The sequence below is a fragment of the Dermacentor albipictus genome, chromosome 5 (assembly GCF_038994185.2).
Source record: "Dermacentor albipictus isolate Rhodes 1998 colony chromosome 5, USDA_Dalb.pri_finalv2, whole genome shotgun sequence".
Lineage (NCBI taxonomy): Eukaryota > Metazoa > Arthropoda > Arachnida > Ixodida > Ixodidae > Dermacentor > Dermacentor albipictus.
In genome coordinates, this window is record NC_091825.1 from 62,388,746 (window position 1) to 62,413,511 (window position 24,766).

At 48.8% G+C, this 24,766-nt stretch overlaps 1 protein-coding gene across 1 annotated transcript in view; it reads right to left on the bottom strand.

The window, feature by feature from the left end:
• Positions 1-525: 525 nt before the first annotated feature.
• LOC135911724 (nuclear receptor subfamily 2 group E member 1-like) overlaps positions 526-24,766 on the bottom strand; it is a 60,234-nt gene continuing 35,993 nt past the window's right edge. Inside the window, exons 5-8 of the mRNA XM_070539393.1 lie at positions 14,067-14,427; positions 9,890-10,211; positions 3,246-3,540; positions 526-1,679 (exon numbers count right to left, since the gene is read on the bottom strand). Coding sequence (XP_070395494.1) covers positions 1,429-1,679; positions 3,246-3,540; positions 9,890-10,211; positions 14,067-14,427 — 1,229 coding nt within the window. The 3' untranslated portion in view covers positions 526-1,428. The remainder of the gene's footprint in view (positions 1,680-3,245; positions 3,541-9,889; positions 10,212-14,066; positions 14,428-24,766) is intronic.

The window sequence follows — 24,766 nt, forward strand, 5'->3', positions numbered from 1 at the left end:
TATCTTCAAGTATGAAGTGTTACCTTCTTCTACCTTGAGAATTTCCAATGAACTCATTTCAAGAAATCAAAACAAGTATTCGGGACAAAGCCGGTGCCTATATGAGCTATTTTCCAGCGCCTTCTTTGCGGCACGGCTTCTAACAATAGTCCTGCTGGAACTGAGTATACTGCGTACGGTACAATTAATTTTCACTTTGTGTGAGAGGGAAACACACCAGTAAATACTGCTGAGGCTACAGAAATAAAACAAAATAATTAGGTAACTTCTATTACGATCTTCCATTGAGTGCAGAAACTCCGGAGACGCACGCGATAACTTTTTATATTTTTGTAAAAGGTAGGCAATCGTTGAAGTATTATAGGCAAGAATCACAACGTCTGACATCACGTCGTACGCCAGACCTGTAGACACACAATTACACAACGTAAAGCACATACGCATGCACATTTTATTCTCCTTCTAGTAACGCGTCAGCGACCCAGCTCTGAATATTTCCAGCTCGGCTGCGCATAACCGGTAGCAGCGGGTCCTATAGTTGTCCTTGTGTGGGTGTTTCACGCTACGAAAACCCACTTAAAATGGGATTTTTACGTGAGGCATATGTAAAGCTCGTGACACGCAACGCCGAAATTTGTCCGAAATTATGTTGGTGATGATTCCGAACCGGCAGCAAGTGAACGTCGTCTTCGTTCTTCGTCGTCTTCCGGCTTCATTCAGTTGCCTGGCCTAATTTATCTTCTCAAACCGGAGCAAATGGTCACGGCTGCCACCACTGCAGCTTATGCGTTTCCTCGCTGCTTTAGATACAGAAATTGTGATTACAGTTGTCTAAGTGCCAGGCGGCGCTGCCTCCTTCGTTAGCACTCCGAGTTCAGTTCTTTATATTCTTCCAAAATGCCCCTTCATACGAGGGTGCACAGTCTCCGATTTCCTGCCACCCGCGTCTACACAGATAATTGCAATTATGAATAAAGTTCGAGCGAAGTTAAACAGGCCATTTTGAAACACTGATGATGACGCTCAGGATACCCGAAGGAGTTCTGACAGGCAACGAGCCTGCTGTGGAACTCGCACTGGCTTCGTCCATTCGTGTACATGTGACCGTTTGAGATGGCGGCATTTAGCGATTCAGTTGCTGTGACCGACGAACCAATGTCGCACCCGGAAGAGATAACGTTTGACATAAGCTCACTACAAACGAATGCTGCCTTAATAAGTAAATGCTCCGTTGGCACGTTTCAACCAGCTTCGCGCTGCTGCTGCTGCGATGCAGTTGGTCGGACGTCCATTCGGAACGCTGATGCATGGAATATCCATTCTGTGTGAGCAGCGTTTGCCTCATTGCCACTGAGAATACCGGTTCCTGCTTCTGTCGTGCGGGGGTCACGGAGGCATTTTTTCGCAGCATGCCCTGAAACGCGTACTTCAGTCGACTTTCTCCATGTTGTACATGTCCCCTAGGATGCGTTCGATGGGGATGTTGCCGATGGTGTCCCGGAAGAAGAGCCGCTCGACGGTGGCCGCCGACACGGCCCGCAGGATGGGAAGCAGCAGCAGTAGGCGGCCGAAGCGGGTTGGCTGGCGCGGGTGCTTGTGTCGGATGTAGTCGCCCAGTACGCACTGCGCCTGATCCTGCAGCATCTCCACCGGATGCACGTCGCACAGGCCGATAGTCTCTGCGTGGTAAAGAATGGTGATCAGTTCATTATACAGTACGGTAAGGAAGTGACTTCGTTTATTCGCTTCATTAAAGCTAAATTCGCTCTCCCGACCCTTTGAACTTATGAAGCATCACTGTATGCGAAAGGAAATGGTCCACCTGTCGCTTTCCAAGCTGACAGCATTCTACAATCTGATAATGTAACAGCGTGCAGAGACCAAACGGGACTGCTCTAATGCCTAGTCATTGAAATTGCAGGAGACTTGTCATCGGTCATAAAGAGAAAACTGTTCTTGCTGTAATCAGTGGTCAGCATAAGGTGAGGTGGGGTGCAAACGCACGCGGGCCATTTAAGCTACTTCGCACACTGAAGAAATTCAGGCTAGTCAGATATATTAGTGTTGGGGAACTGTCTTAAGTTATTCTCCCAAAGCTGGGAAAGGGAAATTCCCGAAGACTTTCATACAAAAGACAGTTTCCCTGCTTGCCTGAGTCAGATCTATCTGCTGGGGAAGTCAAGTAACGTTTTTGTATGTAGTTCTGCATGGGGTAGCTCGCGCTGCCATTCCACGGGCACTACGAGGTATAACACTGGTATTCAGCAGAAAAGCCAACACTGCCGGTGCAAGCGCGAATGCGTTGTTGGCTTCGGCGTTGCCGACAGCAAAGTTAATACTGCTCTACGGCTTGTCCGGCTAACTAATGTTGCAATGGTCAGCCTTTAGTGTTTGTAACATGATTTCAAGTTGCGCAACGACCACCGCTGCAACCGGCCAGACAATTGAACAACCCGTCTTTCGCATCACTATCCACTCCAAGTTCACAAATATTTCTGTGGGGCATACGGATATGTCCGCCATGAATTTTAGCGCAGAAATAACGCCTAAGCGAACCTCGTCTAAAGCTACACTTAGAGACATGCCTGCATGTGTGCTTAAAAATAGGCAAGAAGAAGTCGTATAAAACTGTAGAGCTGCGCGAACAAAGAAACACCGGCTCAATATGCTGAATGGAAACCGCAGAGATGTAGTTGGTGAAAGGGCTATGAAACTGCTTATTGGAAGTTGTGCATCATTTTTTGTATGTCGCGTGGCGTTAAGATCACTTTATGAACTTTCCTGTCATTTAATGATGCTTCAAAGCTGCAACCATTATTTCCACATTTTGCATGGCAGCGACGTTAAAGTTTATAGCAATGAGCGTTCGCTTGACTACCACACTGGCTTGTAAGTGCAAGAGGAGTTACTTTCAGGAGTCACCATATGCCCGCCTTTTCCACATAGTGTGCCCCTTCAGGGGCCTATGCAAAGGTAATGGAGGCCGATACCACACTGGCTTATAAGTGCAAGGGGAGTTATTTTCAGGTGTTCCCGTATGCCCGCCTTTTCAAGAACGTGAGCCCCTTCAGGAGCCTACGCAAAGGTAATGGAGGCCGAACTGCTGATGTTGCCTTTGCCTTTAATGACATGGCGCTCCCGCGCTCTGCCCAGCTCTAGTGTCTGCATGTCCATCATACACATCATACAGTGTCATTCATGGAGTCAAAGTGGTGACGTGCGTCCTTCACCGAGTGATCCCTTACCAGGCTTGAACAGTACGACCGCCTTGAGGCAGCTGCACTCGGTGTCATCCGGCGAGAGCTGCCTCAGTCGGCGCATCACGTCCTGGATGTAGTGCAGTTCGGCGGCGTGCTGGGGCGACGACGGTGGGCCATCTAGGCCGTCTGACTGGTGCAGACGCAGCGAAGCGGTGGCCGTTGGCGAAGGGCCTCCGCCCCCTTTGAGACCCGGCAAGGAAGAGACGATGTCGGCTGCCACCGACCACTGGGCCATGTAGAGGAGGAACAGGTCTTTCCACGACTCCTCCAGTAGTGTAACCTGTATGGGAGGCATGGAAGAGTTAGTGACAGGAAATAGCAAAAGGGTTTGTAATCTTGCTTTTATGTAATGTGCTGTTTGTGATGTTGTACTGTTGCGACGAAATAACAATGGCTGAGGAACTTTTTTTTGCTGGCAACCAAGAGTTATGAGATCATAATGCTAGTCACCGACAGCAATTTCTGTGAGTTTTTCTAAACAAAAATATCTCTCAGCAACGAACTACACGTGCTTCACGCTATTTCTGAAATTCAGGAAGGAAAATCAGGAAGCCGGTGGGCGGCTATGCACTAGACGTGTACACAGCTGTGTGTACTCACCCCCAAGTAATAAATGATAAAGACATCATTCATGATACGATGTATATGGGTTCTTTCAATGTATCCAACAGTACTTGCCCTTGCTCGGGAACTTCTCGTTCTCGTCGTCCACGTAGCCTATCGGTCCGAGAAAATTTGCTGCACTAGTGCTTGCTTTTCCAACCATCTATTCATAGGTCCTATGGTGATTCTAGGGTGCTTCAAATGCCAGAAACGAAAAACAGGTAGCCACATTTTGAAAAGTACTGGAACTATGCATTTTGCGGTTGAACAAGTACGAATGCAACTAAGAGCGCGTCTCGTTCATCCGTTCTTCCTTTTCTTTTCTGTGCGACAAAACTTTACAGTAAAGCAAGTACTGGCAGTTAGCAGTTTTATTGTGCTGCCATGTAGCAGCGCGAAAACGAAATGATCAATTTTACCAGTTCGTATGAACTGTAGGATGTCCGTCAATTTGTTCGTTGCATGAACGTGCTGTCAATTGGTTATATGAGCAGCAAAATTCGAGGATTTCTCTAGGTACTTTATCAGGCATTACAGCATCACTGACGAAGAAAAAAAACGTAGTTGCTTGACCAACCGATTCATTTATGGTGGCGCTGACCCAGGAGTGGTTATAAATGGCATTTGGAAAGATTGGATGCGCTTTGTATACGAGCACAAGGAAGAAGACTGGACAGGTGCAATGATCCTTGTGATCGTCTACAAAGCGCATTGAATCTTTCCAAATAAAATGAACGAACTTGCCCAACAACGCATTCTGTTATAAATTGCATATTGAGTGATTCATTCAGGCCAAGCAACGACACTCCCTCCGCTCCTTGACATGACAGCACAAAGACGCCGAATGAAACAATGAAACTACTGCGTGACAACTTACGTGAAAAGTCCGTTTTTATTATATTTTGATTGAACTCCAGTGATTAGATAAGGCCGCAACGTGTAGCTCCTTAAACTCCGGCAGTGCGATCACCTGACCGTTGAGCGAAGAAGGCAGCTGTGCGTTAGATTCATTGTCGAATCCTCTGTGAGACTCCTTGATAAAAAGAGAAAATCTTCGACAAAGTTTCAATGAATGCTAGGTTCTCCAGCCCATGACATCCTGAAGTGGTTGTTAACGTAGAAAAAATTACCGACTAACGCGATACTCCCTAATGGTAAATTTGACCCCAGCTCTATGCGCGCTTTCATTTCGGGATATATTGATTGGCGTGGACAATCTGTCTCGTGCGGTACATAGAAAATGGACTGAAGTGCTCCACGATTGCCTCGCTAATCTCGAGATCGCGAGAGCTAGCGCGTGGGTGATGCGATTCGCAGCAGCCACCATCGACAGACCTCCGAGACGACGCGCGCAACTCTGGCGCCATCTCGAATGCCCCGTTCACACTGAGACATTCGGCGTCTGGAGCGGCGCCCAGTTCGGCGGAACCCAGTTCGGCGGCGGCGAGATCCGCCGGAATACCCCCTTCCGCGCCGATCGCTCCCGTACCGATTTTTGCGGCAGCTGCCGCCGGATTGCCTCGCCGCCGCGCGGCGCTGACCAATCGGGGAGCGCGAAACAGAACTTCCAAAGATGGCGGCCGAGCCTCACGTCATGTCGCCGCTGTCGCAGTCATCAAAGTCCGCCGCGACATCCACATCCGAAATGCTCATAGAACTGGTGCGCAACCACCCAGTCCTCTACGATAAGCGCCCCTTGAAGCACAAAGACAACGTGCTGAAGGACGACTTGTGGCACAAGCTCGGTCGCGAGATAGGTGGGCGAACCCACCAACGCCGCTGCCGCCGTCTCTTCGGCGAATGCTTCTGCGCGTCATGCATCGCCAGAAAGAAGCTTGCCTACAGGCTCAGCAGTACTGCCTCTTCTTGCTCGGGGTTCATCATTGTTTTTCCGAGCAATGGTGGAGACGCGCAACATAAACACACGAACTCGACGCGAGCGGCAACAACTGCGCAATTTCGAGCCGCGCGAACATCCGGGATATACCGCACTTGATTGGAGGTTAGCACTTTATGGGGCAGATGGCGCTGTATGTCTTTCCGGCGGCGCGGTCCACAAGCAGTGTGAACTGCGCGATTTTCGGCGGCAGGAGAATTCCATTCGCTGTAGACGCCGGATTCCTCAGTGTGAACGTACCAGAAGGCAATTTCGTCGCAGTTCGCTTTTATTCTCACGCTCGCAACGTACCCTCCTCCGCTTCTGCCTCATAGCTCCGCTGCACTCTCCTCTCCGCTTTCCTCCTCGCGCCTTTCATCGCCCTCTCCACTCCGCGTTCGATTTCCTCTTTCGCTGTACTCGTTCGCTCAGTTACGAGAAGGAACTACGCCGAGGCACGCCGACACTCGCGGCGGGCGCCTACGAGCTGCGTTCCATACTTGATTGACATACTGATAAATTTAAGTACTTAATAAGGTACTTATTGACTAAATGTAGAAGAGACTATCAACACCTCCTTCAAGCGTGTTCGGTAGCTGGCTTATTCCTGGCTGATCAAGTATACCATAATGTTAAAGCAGTATCGATTATGAGCAAAAACAGTTTTTGATGACTGCTCCAGTAAGGCTGCACTAAAAGGAATATGTAAATAATTTTTGTCGCTATGAGTTCAGAATTGAACCGCTCAGGTGAATAGCTGAATGATCTGCTGCAATTTATTTAAAAATATATTTTTTAACACACTAGTGAAGGCTGTTTCAAATGGTGCTATTGGGGCGAAAAAAAAATCGTTTTGCCGCGCACATCGCAGAGTGATTTTCGCTGACGGCTTGCGCATGCGTTTGCGGCAGCGCTATTTTCGTCGCAGTGATGCGCAAGGTTGCCCCCTGCTCCCGAAGTATTCATGCCTGCATTGTCAAATAAAAACAACATGGAAACTAGTGAAATATTCGAATTCTCCTATTGTTATTCGATAATAGAATACGTGCACCACTTTTTAATGTTTAAAAGCATTGAGACATTACGACAGCTTGTAGATGCGGTGAGTGAGACGTTGCACAACACTGAAAGTATGAGCGTGGGGCTTGTGCGGCGGTGGTGGGGTGGCTACGTTTAGTATACTCTAGTTTGGTTGTGAATATGGAAGCCACAACTTTCTTCCTGGATGACTATTTGCTTTTGATGAAGAACAAGCTACTGTTAAGTGTACATGTATAAGCAGCTGGCACAAGTTGTAGCGATGAAGAGGTTGACGATGGTGTGCCTTATGTTGAAGCGGTGCCCTTCTCCCGACATGGATATCGTGCAGCTTCTCCTTTGAAACGAATTGTGTAAGCGGAAGAAAACAAAATGTTTATGAAGCTCCTAAGCCAAGGTGGTGGTGACTACACCCTATTACAACATAACTAAAACGGGCGCGCGACATTGCTCCAGAGAGCTACCAATACGCGGTAAAATAGGAAAGCGCCTATTTTGACGGCACTTTGCTTTGTCACACATTGCCCCCCTCTTCCCCCCACATCGCGCCGATCGCTGCGACTCAGCGACGGCGCGACTAACTTGTTGGTATGTAGTCGCGGAGAGCGCACGACGTCGCGGTGGTAGCTGAGCGACGGAATTCGCTGTCGCTGACTGAAAATCGCGCCACGTGGAACAGCCTTAAGGAGTGACAGCCGATTCGCTCACGGCTCTTCTAATGCGGACACCTGTGCTAGGCACCATGAAGTGGTTAAATGCGCGTCATAAATGTTAAGACATTTGGTGAGAGTCGACTGAAGAACTATAAATAATGATATCATCCATACTTGGCAGACGTTACTCTGTATGCAAGGCTGTCTACAAGAACTTCACGTATAGACGGGAACAGTTTACATGTTTCGAACCAAGATGCTCCTGGCGATTCTCGCTTATTCAGTTTGTATGTATGTTTGTTCAGTTTCTCATGCGATAGTTTGACCTAATAAGGTACTTCTATTCTGATTATTCAAGCAGAGTAACCAAATAACAAGGAAACATTATTTGGCGGGCATGAAGTGCCGTGAGAGTAGACAAACATTGTGCGAAAACGTTGCCAGCCCTAGCTTGCATTAGGTAAACGTAGCGATTCGCTGGAAAAATCCCTGAATGTAAGGGTTCACTTTGCCCAATGGGTCAGCTGCGCCCACCGACAAGATGTTTAAGTGGCCCACCGACAAGATGTTTAAGCGTTTAAGCGGCCTAGCCGCTTAAACGTCCGGCGCTAGACTGAGCAGTACCCCGATTGCACCCATTGCTAGGACATCTTTATCTTTCTTGCCTCATCCTACTGAATGACCAAGGGCGCTATAACGTAAAACTATTCCAAACTTTTCTATTCCAATTCTGCTATCAGCCCTCCACGATTGGTCAAAAACTTTTTTTCGACCACGCCCACTTCACCTGTCTGTCACGCGACGTCACGATAACCGCGATACCTCCCCATCTGATATGATGTGTACACACTGATTATGCATGATTTGACAGAAAAAAGAAAAAGAGTTATTTCTGATTCGACGCCTTTTCCCCATTAGCCCTCGGCTATTGGTAAAAAGTTTTCGGGCTGCACCCACTTCACCTGCCTTTCACGCGACGTCGCAAAACCGAACAAACTCACCGCGTCAATGTGACGTGTACGCGATAAAGGTGCATTAATATGCTGAACAAAACTGAATTTTCATCGGAATAGCCGCAGGCTGCCCCGTTCCGAAAGGAATAAGAGATGGCTGCAGCCGATCGCTGAGACGCTGGCTACCCGCACCAGCCGGAGAGCATGTGTGTATTTGCGTATAATAAAGCTTCTTGCGTGGCTGTGTAACGTTTTTGAGCCCTTTCGGCACGTTTACCACCTCACTCTGCCAACTCTTCTTTGGTGAGGGTCAGTTTTAGCGTCATTCTTAAGCTTCCGTTGCATGCCGCCCTGATTTTCGACCAGCCACCACAAGCTAAGTAAGGGAAAGCCGACCCATCGCAGACGCCGGCACCATCCTCTTCATCCGGTTATCGATTTTCAGTGCACTGGCTCTGCCCCAGTGAATCCCTCTCCACTTGAGCATGCTCCTCGCCTCTTGTCATCCAATTAGATACGACAAGCCGCTCAGTGTAGGCAATGGTATTCGTTTTTCAAGCAAACAAAAATGACCTCCTGTGAACGCGGAGAGCGTTTGATTGGTCTGTTCAGACAACCCTGCGGGTGACCGCCCGGTGCTTGCGTCGGTGGTAAACGCAAATTTGACGTCAGAAGATTGGAATAGAAACATATTGGAATTGTTTTACGTTATAGGGCCCCAAATTTTTGGCTTTCTGTTTAGCTCCTATATCAGGGATTAACCAATAATAGGGAACTGCTAGTACACTAAAAGGGACAATTCAAAGTGCGCATTGTTTTAACTACTTCGTAGCCAGTAAAGAATACAATGCGGTCTTGATGCGATGAATGCAATATCTGTATACTGCAATATGGTATAGAATAAATAATATCTCATCAAATACATCTCAGCTCATCTTGTTAAGAACAACAACCTCAATAAAATTCAGTGCAATGGAATTCAAAACTGCGCGAATGAAGAATGTAATTTCGTACTTTTATGACGTTGCATTGTCACAAGTAATCAGGGCACCATCTGTTCCTAAAACTAAATTGCGTGCACAACCGTGCATGCTTGCTAATGCCCAATAGAAGTTTGTTTGTAAATTTTGTTGGTATTCATGAATTGCATCTCAGCGGCGTCACCCAACCTACCCAGTTCAGTCGACTTCTCCACTCAGTTGGATACTCAGGTATTAGTACTGTGTATTGACACAGAATAGTGCACTGCCACAATGTTGTTTGGAAAACCGAAGCTTTGTCAAGCCGAAGTTTATACAGCTTTTCTTTCAGCCAACCCATTCACCTTGCGATGGTGCTGCTGAAAATAAAACATTAAATGATTGACTCATTACTCGTAGATAAGCAGGACACTTACATGACCCTTCACCGCGCAGTATGTTTATAAGGGAAAGCAGGGTCTCTTCTTGTACCACTGGTCAAAGTATGTCACATGTGGCCATCCATAAATACGAATAAAAAGCTCACCTGGTCGCTTTTCGATAACGTCTGGAACGTTGGCAGACATTTCACCCAGCGTATGACCATGAACAGCAACCTGGCCGTGACCTCTTGCACCGATCCTCCTCCGCCAGTGTTACCCCAGGGGCATGGCTGCGTCACTCCAGAGCCTTGCAGTCGCTGGCGCAGGACCGCCTCCTCAAGCGACCCGAATGGGTGCGTGGTGGACGAGAGCAGTGAGAAGGCAGACAGACCACCTTCGGCACCGAGCTTGGCCGACAGCCCGGAAGGTGGGCCGCCGAAAGCGTTGTTCGCTCCAGTGCCTCCACCACCACCGCCGCCTCCCATCCTGCGAGCGTTGTGCATAGGGTATTCTCGGATCGTGTTCAGCAGAAAATGAAAAACTGTGTTTTTGCGTCTTTTCCGCCAACACAGCTCCTCAACATGTCGCTAACATGCAAAAATGAAAACGTTACCTGTTACACTAAAACAAATAATGTTTGTCCTAAGACAAAGGGCTTCATTGTCAAATGTAATGGCACTTTGGGCGACATGCTTGCGACCCATGTTGCGTCCATCAGGAAAACTGGGCCTGGCTCTCTTTGCTATTGTTACGTCTACAACGCTGGTACGCAAGTCGCAGCCGGTTCTTCTTCATTCTTCCTATTGTGCGTTCGCCAACTCTGTCATACCATAGGGAACCTTACTTCACTGCCAGCCCGATTCCGGGTCCGGAACGATGCCAAATCCGGAACGACGCCCTCCGCCAACAATCTCTTTCCCGGAACTTGCGTATGGGTGCACTTACCACCCCATGTTCCTGGTCTGTCTCCAAAATTGCTCCCTAATTATGACGGGTAATACTGCGTGGTCGAGCACAAATCTGTTAATATCGCCATCGAGCCCCTTAGGCCTCCTGCCGATCTTCTCCGCCGTGGACGGGATATCGTCCACGTAGACCGCCTCAAGTCCTATAGATACTTCGACCCTCCTGTGCCCACCGCTAGTTCTATCGCCAGGGTTGGTCATCCTTGATCTCCGGGGCAATTGTAACTTTAAAAGACGACAGCCTTCCTCAAGCAATATTGGCAGCGCAGTGCGCGACACAGTGCTCTATCTTGTGGGGTTTCGGACGCTCGCGGGGGTTGTGTGTGGCCGTTGCGTTGCGTTAACGGGGGCTCCGCCTCACTCTCCTCCCTGCCTGGACGGGGCGGCAGCGGGTCATAAAACACCGTCACTCTCCGCTGTCATCCCGTCCACGGGAAGGTCAACGGGCTTCACCCAATCAGGGCCCGTTCACCAAACGGGCCCCGATTCTGTGCGCTCCGCGTATACGCGCTCAAGACGGGGCCCGAGGAGACCACATCGCGTGGTCGGAAGTTGCATATCGGGGAGCGGAAGGTGTTCCTCTTTGCCTGCCGCGGCCTCCTTTATCTGCCACCGGCCGATGGTTACTTCGGCTCGTCGGGGTCCCGGCCTCGGCAGGCGTGGTCACTCTTCCGCCGTCTCGATGTCCTCAGGCAGCGCGTTCCGATAGTGCCCCCGTTTGCTCTCCCGTTTATTTCTTTTCTTATTTTCTCTGCTGTGGGGTGTGCGATGGCGGGCGCTGACCGAAGGGTACGCAGCCTCTTTCAGTTGGATTCTTTGTTCCTTGTTTTCTCTGAAGCGGTGCGCCGTTAGCGGCCACCGGCGCGACCATTTGGCCATGTATTGTGTCGAGATTAGATTTGGATTCGGACGTCTTGTTCAACCTTATGTCTGCATCGAACAGCCGAGTTTAATAAATGTTCTTTGTTGCTTCTAGGGAGCTTCGCCTAGGGTCTACCTTGCTGCGAGCGTGGTCTCCACTTCCCCTAGGTGGGATTGGGGGGGGCGCGCGCTCGCAGGGACGCTTCGGCACACGGAGCGGGCCAGAGCAGGCGCGGAGCCCTGTGTATGTATCGCGACTCGGAGTGCTCGAACCCGCGGTGGTCATCCGGCGAGCGCGATATTAGAGCGTGCGCGCCGTTGCGGGAGACCACAAGCTGAACCAATGCTATTCGCGGCGGACCTTTCTGGATCCATGGCCCACAACCCGTAAACCTTTCTTCAATATTGCTACGGAACAATATGTGCGATCACGAAAAGGCGAGCAGTGTGAAGACGACGATGACGATTAGAAGCTAGCGCGGGCTCTTGCCTCTTGGCCAAGCGCAGCGTATTTTCTTGTAAATATACTGGCACATAGCTTTTCGTCTGCGTCTTCCTACGTAACATATCTGGTGGAGGTAGACGTTCCCTGTACCTCATCACGGAGCTTCGCAGTGGACGGTACGTCGAGCCTTCCTTCATGGCTCCCGGCGACGACAACCCGACTCCGCCGGCTCCGACACCTCCTGCCACTTCGACGACCTACATCACTCTCCCCGCACCCCGTGATCCTGGCGTATTCTCGGGCAAAGATGGGGAAGACGTCGATGACTGGATCAGCCTGTATGAACACGTCAGCCGCAATAACCGGTGGGACCCTACTATTATGCTCGCCAACGTACTCGTTTACCTCGGTGGCACACCTAGAGTTTGGTATCGCACGCACGAAGATGAGCACACAGCTGCGAAACTTCTTCGGCAACCACTAAGGTCACCAACTTGCCGCGCAGAAGGCACTTTCCGGCCGTGTGCAGACGTCAACAGAGCCTTACGTCACGTACATTCAGGACGTCTTGGTTCTGTGCCGCAAAGTTGACACCCACATGACTGAGTCAGACAAGGTTGCCCACGTCCTCAAAGGCATTGCCGCTGACGCCTTCAACTTGCTCGTTTGCAAGGTAGCGACGGTGGATGCTGTTATAAAAGAGTGCCGCCGCCTTAACTCGCTGAAAGCCGACGTATTGACCAGAAGTTTGCCCGTCTGCCCAACACCCCAGCGACATCTTCCTGTGCCAACACTCCTCGTCCCAACAACACTGCCGATGTTACCAGGATCGTCCGGCGTGAGATCGAGGCCGCATATCCGGCTGCCTTCGACTCCAGTGCCACCAACACATCTGCAGTCACGGTTTCACTGATCCAGGCAGTTCTTCGCCAAGAGTTCGAAAACATGGGTCTTCACACCATCTGCTCGGCCCATCGTCCTGATACCCGCCCGGCTTCTTCGATTCCGCCCCGTCCCGCATCTTCTTACCCACCCCACTTCCGCAACCCATATGAATGGCGTACTGCTGACGACAAGCCCATTTGTTTCCATTGCCATCGAATCGGGCACATTTCTCGGCACTGTCGCAGTCGCTGGAGTTCCCCGACCCGGTCTACTTACACTGCCTACTCTCGCCCCCCAGGTGGCCCTTCTTTTCTCTATGCCGCACGCTCCGATAACGCCGCCGCTGATTCTCCTGTACGGAACCGCTCCTATTCTCGTTCGCCTTCGCCCCAACGACGACAATCTCGCTCTTCCCAGCCCCGTTGCTCCTATTCGCCGACTCCCTTCGGACGCTGCTCCCAACCGGAAAACCAGACGATGCAACGCCTCGAGGTGACGCGGCATTGCTCCCTACGCCACGAAATCCTCTACTGACGTTGCCCACTCATCTGAACCTTCGTGACGTGCAAGTCGACGGTGTTTCTGTGTCGGCACTCATAGACACTGGGGCGCATTTGTCCGTAATGAGCGCTGACCTTCGTAACCGGCTCAAGAAAATTATCACATCCACCACGATGCCTGTTGTCCGTGTCGCCGATGGTGGAACAGCCCCCGTAATTCGTATGTGTGCCGCCTGCGTTTCCTTCGCCGATCGCTCAACAACCGTGCTATTCAGAGTCATCGCCCACTGTCCCAACGACATCATCCTCGGCTTAGACTTCCTCTCCTCACATTCTGCTCTCATCGATTGTTCTGCCAGTACTCTCCGCCTTGACCTGCCTGTTCTGGATCCTGCTGAACCGCACCCCAGCCGCCCCAGTTCCGTCAACTTCGTTCGCTTGCCACCTTCGGCACTGACCTACGTTGACGTCATATAATAATATATATAATACTTGACCAGTTTCCTACATTTCACGTACAATTTTTCTCTCACTTTGGCACTCATATTGACCACGCATTAAAGGAGCTGTGGTCGCCACTGCGAAAATTTTCAGCCACTGATAAAATGTACCTTACCGCGATAACAATCTGCAAGCCGTACCCGCAATGGCTGGAGCTTAGGCCGAGGCGACCACATTTGCTCACCTCGCGCTGTTCCATATGAGCTCCTGGGAGCGTTCCGCGTTCAGCAGCATCTGCAGGAGACCCGCGGAGCCGATCAAACCATCCTTGGGGAACATCGGCGACGAAGGGGGCCCGCCATCGCCGCTGGGCGAAGAGGACACGGCTGCGGCCATGACGGCCGCCGAAGGGTCGAAGTGGCCCGACATGGGAGGCTGCGGAGGCGCCGGCGGGGGCGGCGGCTTTCCCGAGGGGAAGGACAGCCCCGACAGTAATAGACCACCACCGCCGGCCGCCGGATGCGGGACCTTCACTCCGTGTCCCGTAGCATCGCCGCCAGCCTCCTTGACCTTGGGTTTCCTTGGCCCACGTTCGTGTTGCACTGCTGAAGAGAAGGGTGGCGCGCACGCGTTGAGCCGACGGTGGCCTCAGAGTATTCCGCACCCTCCAATTAATACGTACTGCCTCTTTCTCTTGAGTTGCCGTTACATTTTAGCCCCACAAATATTTAGACAAACACACTTTACTACACCTTACTCATCCTTAGAACTTTGTTAACTTGAGCAGGTCAGTAATGATTGACTTCCCTCTATCAGCAGAAACCGAAATACCTCGAAGAGAAGACACGAAAAACGAGCGATATGAACCCTGATTAAGAATTCCTCGTTGATTTAGGAAACAATGATGGCATATGCAGAAATCCTTTATTTGCCAATGCCCCACGCTATTTCACGTCATGTAATCATGCTTAAAAGCAAGATGACGTGATGTTCGGCAGCTACAAAAGTGCTACTTTATGGTGACATGACGTCTTCTGTTCCAAAAGAGCGATTTCATTATCTAATGGCGATAAAAAATGTCGCTTCCGTTTTCATAACTATTGTGCTATAGAAAATATATAGGTACATCATTTCCCGGGACGTGACGTCTCTGTGCCGACACAACACTCAGTTTAAATGGTACAAAGATTTGCATGCGCAGTTCCGGCAATATCCCATCAGTTGCGAGCCCGTTATGCTCAGCATTTCCTTTAATTTTCCCGTAGGTTTGGTTACAGGAACATGAATAGAATTTACTATCATAATGTTTGCTTACTTTAGATGTTGCTACGAGTTCGCGATTTAAGTACTTGCATCAGATAAAGCCGTAGGCTATCGAATTAATAGATTGCAATAATTTGTCCAACGGCACGCTTTTTTCCGTGTGTGATTTGTTGCAGTGTTTACTCTATCCTGCAGGCTCAGCTGAACTACTTCGTCTTCTTGGAAGTGCTGGATGCACTGAGCCCAGTACTAGCAGCCCTCGAATAGAACCATGGCTGACAATTACCAATCTTTCCGCAAAACGTTCAGAGAAGCACCAATTATCCAGTGGAATGCCAGATGACTTAAATGCTGGATGCCTGACTTTCGTCAGTATGTATACGCCAACCGCTTCCCAATCATCGTAATATGTGAACAAAAATTAGTAAACCATTCCGGCTATCCGTTCACGAATCAATAATGTCTTCAACATGCAACGAAAGCAGCAGTCTTTGTGTTTATTCGACGGGAACTTACCTACGTTGTTCAGCATGTGCCACCTTATGATGACAATCAGTATGTCTATGAGACTGTTAAGCAGAAAAACTAACATTTACAATGATGGGTACCTGCTTATTTCCAGAAAACCAGTTTGATAGCAAGAGACCAGAAGACATCTTGGCCGAAATCCCTGGTCCATGGATTATCGCAGCAGATTTTAACTCCCACCACCCTATCTGGGGAAGCTCCAAAATTAACGCAACGGGCTGGCGAATGGCTTCATTTGCATCTGATCATGAACTGTCTCTGCTTAATTATGGGGGCCCTAACTTTCTATGAGGCACATGGCACAGCAGTTGCTTAGAGTCGGCGTTTGTGTCACGTCACTTTGCTACTCAGGTGAAGTGGTTCTTAGACATTGAGACACATGGCAGCGATTATATTCCCAGTTACCTTAAGATCAAATGTTTGGCCAACTGTCATTCGGCAAACACAAACCGGCAAATTCACTGGTCTACATTCGAGAGAAGAATGGAAGAAGCTTGTCGCAAAAGTCTCCCTTCTGGCATTCAGCAAGTGATCAGGGAAGCAGCACAGAATGCGACGTGCATGCTGACATGATCTCCCGTATTTTCAGAATCCTACTTGGAGTTGCAGCAACTCCGTGCGATTCGTTGGTGTGCGGAGCGAAGCTACCGACGAACAAAGTCCATGCATGATCTAAGAATAGCCAGGCGCATGGAAAAGAAGATCCAACGCCGAATGGACAAACTGAAATCTCAACATTGTGCAAAATTTTTGTGAATTCCTACACCACAGAAAACCTCTTTCTCAAATAATGAGAACGGCACGAGGCCTACTTATACTTCCTGAACAACGCGTGCCATTCAAAGCCCTGGAGCTTTTGAAGACACCGAGAGGACATCGAGGTAGCAGAAGATTTCTGGAGGAAGATTGTAGGTCAATCAACGTACACAGGCTCCCTTAGTATGTATATCATCATGTCGCAATCATGGGATTCACGCATGGGCTTGCCTTTAACCACCGAGGGGCTTGATGCGGCTCTTGCTTTGTGTGACCAGAAGGCATATGATATATACCGCATCATGTGGCACCTGGATGAGGGAGCACGAACTGCGTTGCTGTTTATATTCGATGAATCCTGGCTCGATAGAAATGTTCCTCAAGAATGGAAGACAAGCCGTCTGGTGCCACTCCTCAAACTTGGCAAGTCACCACTATAGCTGACGTCATACCACCCAATCGCTAGTTGCGTAGGGAAAGGTGATTGAATGCAGGATCCTTGCCAGATTGGCGTGGTACATGGAATGCTACAGACTTTATCCAAACGCTATGTCCGTTTTTCGACGTCTCCGCTGCTCTATTTATAATGCAATTGATCTGGTCACTAACGTTTAACGTCAAAAGAGATGTAAGTTTTTATCTGTCGCTATCTTTCTGGACGTAAGTGGAGCTGATTACAATGTTGCTCATGACGCCATATGTGACGCTCTTGAACAGGTTGGCCTTGGTGATCGAGTCTACCGGCGGACCCGCATTAAACATGAGGTAATTTTTTTTTTTTGTGCATACCGATGACCGTTCGACCTCTGGCGCCTACACACACCGTGGTGTTCCCCAAGGTGGCGCCCTGAGCCTCACAGTATTCCCTCTTATTCTTGTCGGTCTCCTGGAACACATACAAAAATGTTGTCCAAATATCAATGTACGTCGATGACGTCTGTGTGTGGACGTCAGGTGTAACTCGTCCTCAGGTGCGCGTGATACTTCAAAAAGCCGCGACTTAAATATCGGCGTATCTTAGCAAACAAAGTCTCCAGATTTCACCTTAGAAATGCGCGTTGGTCGCGTTTACGCGGAAGGTAATGATGTCTTGCGCATAAATATCAATGGGCAAAACTTGTTACGTCAAGACGCACAGATTCGTAGGAGTGATCACTGATCGAGACCTCAACCGGAGTCCCCGTGTGCCTATCTGAAGAAACGCCTACGGCCATTTCACATGCTTTTAAATTTCTTGGAGGGAAAACGCAAGGTGCGTCAGTACACGCGCTATTACAACTGCACAGGGCGCTGTTTCTCGAGTATTTGAGGTACAGCTTACCTGTGCTGAGCAATGCCTGCAGAAGCAACATCCTCAGGCGCAGACACTCAGGCGCAGACACTAAGGGTTTGTCTTCGATTTCCGGACTGCACGTCGACATCGGAAACAATTGCGATAGCTCAAGATTATCCAGTCACAACTCATACCACATTTCAAGGGCTCAGAGCACACAGCAGGCACATTGCCACGCCACCTCACCAGGCACACTGCTCCACCACTTCAATGCACGGCCGAAAGACCGGCCCAGTCCCTGCTTTTGCCAGGAGATATCGGCGTACCATGACTGCCTCCCTCGAGGATATATACACCTGCTGAGAGGCTGGTATCACCTCCCTGGTGTTTGGCTCGCTCAGAAATTCGGCTCTCGGAACCAGGAATTCGAACCAAAGCAGGACTACCGTCACCAGCTCTGAAGCAGCTATCTCTACTCATGCTGCACGAGACATACAATGAGCTTCTTCACATTTACACTGATGGTAGGACAACTGTTGACGGATCTGCAGGAACAGCTCTCTTTACCGAAAAGATTCGTGACCATTCAGTTTGAAACCTCTTGCCTGACAACGTCGACAGCTGTGGAGCTCGCTGCACTTCGCAGCGCACTTCACATTATTCATAAATATATACCACGAAGATGGGCATATCTACCTACTCAAAGGCAGCCCAGCATTGCCTACTATGCGATTTACATCGCGGACGACTGTACGAACTTGTGCTGGAAATAAGGCAGCTATGTCACCAACTAGCAGGAAAAGGACATCATGGGCAATGAACATGGCGGTGAAACTGCTGGGAGGGATCACGAGAATGCTGGGAAGGAACCCACCCTGTTATCAAGAGCCAATGCCTCAACAAAGCTTCGCATACTGGCGCGTGATGCCACACGATCCATGCGGAACACGCCAGGCTTCCGGCATAGTCGATTGCATCGTCTGGACCCATCCCCACGACTACGCATTCCATCAGAACTTTCTCCAATCAAGACAACTGTTCCCTGCCGACTGTGGATTGGAGTGTGTTTCATGAATACATTTGCTTCCCGCATCGAAATGGCTCACAGCGTTTCTGTGATAGTTGCGGCCAGCGAGAAAACAATGGAACACATGTTCTGTCATTGTCCCAGCTACAGCTCACAGAGACAGTCGCTCGTGACGGAGTTGGCATGCCTCGATGACCGGTGTCTGCGCAGATGAACTTAGCGTGCCGTCTGATAAGGTCTTCACACCAGAAGGCGATGAAGGCACTACTGAAGTTCCTCCGGTCAAGCGACCTGTTTGAACGACTGTGACACTTCTGAGTTCTTTCGTTTGTGTTTTTTTTTTCTGTATTGCCCCTCTCTTTCTATGTGTGTCCATTTTTCTTTATCTTTCTGTCTCGCCCTACCCCTTCCCCAGTGCACGGTAGCAAACTGGATATCTATGTTCCCGTTAACATCCTTGCCTTTCACATCTCATTTATCTCTCTTTCTCTTTTGTCTTCTCATTATTGCGTTCATATAACGTATCTGTGAATGTGGTCGAGGCCGGTCCAGACTTGGTACACCTTTAGTGAAGGCCTCATGTTTTACTTCGTCTGACAAACATAAAGATTGCAGCACTAAACACGCAGTTACGCTACCTGAAGATTCGTTTAAACAGATACACTAAATTCAATGAATGCAGCCTGCCTAGAGTACCTGAGCTCAAGATTGATGCTGCCTACATGTGTAAACGCCCTTCTGCTAAACATGGCATGAAAGGTTGGTAAACATGACAGTTACTGGTGAAATTGCCCAGGAGAATGCTAAAGCATGCGTTAATTATTTCGCGTCATGTATTGCTCAGCGAGTGCAAAGCGGTTTATATGCAACGCAATTTTTGATTAATATCTTGGCATATCAAGGTTTAGTGTTTTCATGTGTTGAATGTTATTCTATAAACCAGTGACTCGTACTGTTTCAGGGAAAACTCGGGGAATGCGGGAGATGGAAAGTCAAGACGATGAGCAAAACGAGAACAAGGCGAAAGCAGGAGCGAACGTTTCGACAAGTGGACTTGTCTTCTTCAAGCCCTTGAAGAAGACAAGTCCATTTGTAGAAACGTTGGCTCCTGCTTTCACCTAAATTCAAAACGATGAGCAAAACGAGAACAAGGTGAAAGCAGGAGCCAACATTTCCACAAGTGGACTTGTCTTCTTCAAGGCGTTGAAGAAGACAAGTCCGTTTGTCGAAATGTTGGTTCCTGCTTTTGAAGAAGACAAGTCCGTTTGTCGAAACGTTGGCTACTGCTTTCACCTTGTTCTCGTTTTGCTGACTCGTACTTAGGAACATATTGAAATCTTAGCGCTTGAAAGCCTGCGAGAATGTCTGTAGAAGGCAAACATAACGCTCTATTGTCACTTTATGTCTGGACCTTCCCTTTCCAGATATCGTCTATGAGCCTTCGACTCGCTGATGCCATAGTTCGAAAGTGTATGAATGCGTGGTTAGATGTAGTCTATCTCCTCATCTACTCTCACTTAAAGAGAGTCTAAAAAGAGAAAATTAAGCCAAGCTGTATTAATGAACTGCCTTTCTACAACACCAAACAAGTCACCCGGAGAAGAGGGCTGGTAATCAAGAAAAACGCTAAAACAAAAGACCGATGGCGGCTTCGCATTCAAGTTCCCCTACACCATGCCGCTTGACGGGACGTCATGAATTCTTGTCGAGTCTGCGCTGGCCTAGTTCTCTTGTTACCGATAAGCATGGACTGCATTCTATTCCTAAAGAGCCAGATACTAAACATCGTGAGCTTGACGAAAATTTACTGATGCGCAGTGGCCTAAATGCGAGAAAGTACTTCCAAATCCACGACGTCACAACGACGTACAGGCTCTGGTGTTTCGACACAAATACCAAGAACTGGAACCTCGGCCTTCATTTCTACTTGTAATAATCAACCTCTTACGAGAAAAATAACGAAGATAAAGGTTGGGAAGTATACGTTGTCACTATAAACTGGTTAATTCCTTTCTTTTGCTGGAAATTATCCTTGTATATTCCTTCGATAACGAGGAGGCGCAATTTAACAATTCACAGCCTTTGCATCTAGAGCCATGCCCCTAGCATGGCAGGTAAGTTCAGCCTATATAGCACAACTTGGTACAACCTGAAAGGCCTTGATCCTTGACACGGCGATGCATTTCATAGAAACACGCAGCGATACAGCATGGATAACGCGTACGTTGTAGGCTGTAGCTTGGAATGGCTTTTTGTTCCAGACCATGACACTCGAAGGTTTTTCTCGCATACTGCCTCTATCGTAGTGCAATCGCCGTTGTCGAGAAATGAATCTACGGCCACGCTTTCGGCAGTAGAACACCATAACACCCCCCCCCCCCCCCCCCCGTGTTTAACCTACCACCTGTCCAAACGCACCTCCGTACTTCTGATCTGGTCAGGGAATAAACGTTTGCACATGACACGAACGGAACCCACGTAGAAAGCTAATCTTTTTGAAGAACGCCCGTGGTCGTGGCATGACGCATTGTCCCTTTCAGCTTCCTTGTCTGTTCGTTCACGCATGAGTACCGAACAAGAAGTTAACCATAAGTAGGGCTCCGTGTTTCGGGAGTTTTTCTTTCTTCAAATTCGGAAGTTCTTTTTTGGAGTTTATCTTTTTGTGAAAATTCGGCGTTTATTGGAGTTTATTTCTCGTAAATTCCAAATTCTCCGAAATTCGGAGCTTAATTTTGCATTATTCTCAATACTACAAAATGTTAGATGAAATGATATCTGAACACAAAAAACATCAGAACACAAGAAGCGCATTTTAGTTGTATGGAAGGTTCGAACGATAAACACATATACAGCTAAGCACAAATACTTGAATACAGAACACCTACGTCTGTGCGTACTACAGCCTTAAAGCTTATTGTAATAGACGCAAGCATACTTTACCATGTTGCTACCCGCCGTGGTTGCTCAGTGGCTACGGTGTTAGGCTGCTGAGCACGAGGTCGCGGGATCGAATCCCGGCCGCGGCGGCCGCATTTCGATGGGGGCGAAATGCGAAAACACCCGTGTACTTAGATTTAGGTGCACGTTAAAGAACCCCAGGTGGTCGAAAAGGTGGTCGAAGCAATTCTCAAGGCGCTCTTGCCATTGGCAATGCTTACTGTCACGCGACAAAACTTGCAAGCAATGACTCTTTCAGCTGGCGTTTACTATTCAAAACCACTAAACTCTTGTACGAAGTCGCTGGGAAACTTTTCCTTCCTATTTTGTTCGACCAAAATTTCTGTTCACGAGCTACAGAAATGCGTCATGTGAGCATGTCATGCTCTGCGCCAGCAGGCTTCCCGCACTCGAGTGCCGCCAGAGAACCGCATATCGAGATCGCGCATCGCGCTCCCGTGGACGGGGGGCGACAAGCCCTCGTTAAATGTGCGATGGTCTACGAGATGCTGTTGACGTGAGGTAAACTTTATATCGGCCAACCCGGCCGATGTATCATTGACCCCTTAGAACATGCCCTTTATCGAAAGGCGGTCCATAAGAAGGGAACAGGGTCATGTTGGCCGTGAAAATCGGAGTTTTTCGGACAAATCCGAATTGTCAAAAATTTTATAAGCGAGTGTTTATCGGATTTTTTTGGATTCATCCGAAAACACCGACTCTAGCCGTAAGTCAATTCTTGGAAATTTGCGCTAGATATCGCAGTGCACTATACTGTGAGACAACTACAAATTCCACATTGACCAAGCTTCACATTGTGCACACCACAAAGAACCAAGTAAGAATGGCTAACCAAGAGCGGCACCACACGCAGAATATATGGGAGACATTGTCGTTCGAAGTACACTATATTACCTCAAATGCATCACGTTCCGTTACCGATGCCCCAAGTAAGCAATCCGGAGGCTGTGAGTCAAGTCACAGGTCTCACATTAGAAGTTGTTCCACTTTTAAATTTAGTAAGTGAAAATATTCTTAGCGCCAGCATAGTTCAGCATCTCGCTCTCAAATGTGGCACAGGCGAAGTGAAGGCGGAAATTTCGCTTCGACATTCAAAAGAGCATTTCGCAATAAATCCTCGATTGAAGCACGTACCGGCGGTAGCGTACTTCAAACAACGCATAGAGTCTCGCTCTTTCAACAGGGAGTTAAGCCCGCAGACGCAATGTCAGGGCACGGCGCCCACAGCTCGCCCAACAGTCGAGACGCCCGAGAAGTGGCGAGCGGCGAACGCGAGCCATGTTTGACCGGGACTTAGCGCGGGATCTCCGCTCCGCCGTCAGCGAACGAACGGCTGTAAAGCACCGCGCTCACTTGAGCCGTTCTGAAGACAGGCGGGATCCATGGCGACGCGGCTCGTCGCAACGGAAATGCCGTCGCTTTGTGGGTCCCGTGATATAGGCTGTCGACAACTCCGAGTGGCATCGGAGGCACGGCCGTCGACATCACGAAAGCCCCGTCACGCCCTCATGGGCTCTCTCTTTGTAAGCGCCTAGCGCAGCCAGCCTGCCTGGCGGGGATTGGTGAGCGCCAGTGACAGGGGAATGTTTAAACTTTTCAGAGATTTACGACTATGACTGCAGCAGGCCTTCGTTTGAAGAAACGCTATCGTTAGGCAGCATTTATTCGGCATGATCTTTGTCAACAATGGGCTGTAATAGTACGCTGAAAAAGTTGATTAGAATGTTTTTATGCTGCACGCAGTGGCGTAACCAGAAATGTGGTTCAGGGAGGAATGGCTCACGTTTCATTTCGGCCTGCTCCTTGTAGAATTTGTCGAGGGATCAAATTTATCTGTAATAACTGCATTGGCAAAGATACTGCAGACGAATTCTTGAGCGCTACGCACTGTCAAGGCATGGAAAATGTGTTTTTTTCACAAAACAATATATTAGTATGTCCCAAAAGATTGCGCCAGAAATAACTGACATCAATGTGTCCACTTTTTTGTGTATTTAAAAGAAAATATCACAGGACCTTTAGAACTATTTAGGTTCTAAACGTGAAGCCCATGAAATGAACAAGTTGAGGACAAATACATTAAAGAAACTTTGTGGTATAAGGTTTGTAAACAGGGATAAGGTCCCTCAGAAAGGCTGGCCAAAGTTTCGATAGCAGGACCTATCTTCGTTAAAGGCGGCCTCGTCATTCTCGGCATGTTAGTTTTAAAGGGTCAGTGCAGTGGCGTTACATGTGTTTTTCTTCGGTGGCGTCTGTTTATAAAGGGAGAGTCTTCAGAGGTAATGAGCGCTGTCGTCCGACATCTGTGAGCGCCGTTCCCAAGACGAGGGGACAAGAGCGGGGGAGTGCGAAGGCGGGGAGAAAAGAAAAGAAAGAAAAGGAGAGAGAAAAATATGGGCGAGGGACACCAAGAGGGGAAAAGGGGGGGGGAGAAAGAAAAATAAAAAGAAAGAAGGGTGCATGGGAGGGCGTTGGGGAAGCGAGAGGTTAGGGAGCATTAAAAGGTGTCGTTGGCGGCATGTTTTTGTGGCATTAGAAGAGCCGGTTAGGCGGTCAATGCGCGAGTAACACAACAGGCAAAAAAAAAAACATGAGTTGAAAGCGTGAGTTTAGTAGCATAGCAGCAACGCGTCGAATAATTTTGAAGTAGTTAAGATGGTGACAAGGAGTCTGGGATGCAATGTATGACGTATCTGGAAGGCAGCGGCATGGTCTTTCAAGGGCCGTTAACCCCAGTACCTCAACGTAGGTGTCGTTACGGCAGTATACAGAAATCGCGATACCCTGCGTGGCTCAGGCACCGAAAAAGGTATAATGACGTCTGGGACTTCTGAATGTGTTTGTGACGGTGTTTCCAAAAACATAATAGAAAGCAGATGAAAAATGGGAGGGGGGAACCGAAAACGCAATAACAAATAGGAGGGTGACGTGCGCAGGAGCCGGTGGGAGCCGGTGTACACGGGAAAAGGAGGACGTGCAGTAGATATAAACGTAAAAACATGAAAGAGTATTTTAAATTGAGTAGCAGGCAGGAAAAAATTTTTGAAATGGAGGAATAGGTGAGGTTAACAATTAAGGTTTGCTGGTGGCATAATGTGTTGTGACGAAAATAGGTCCCCCTATCGAAACATTGTCCAAC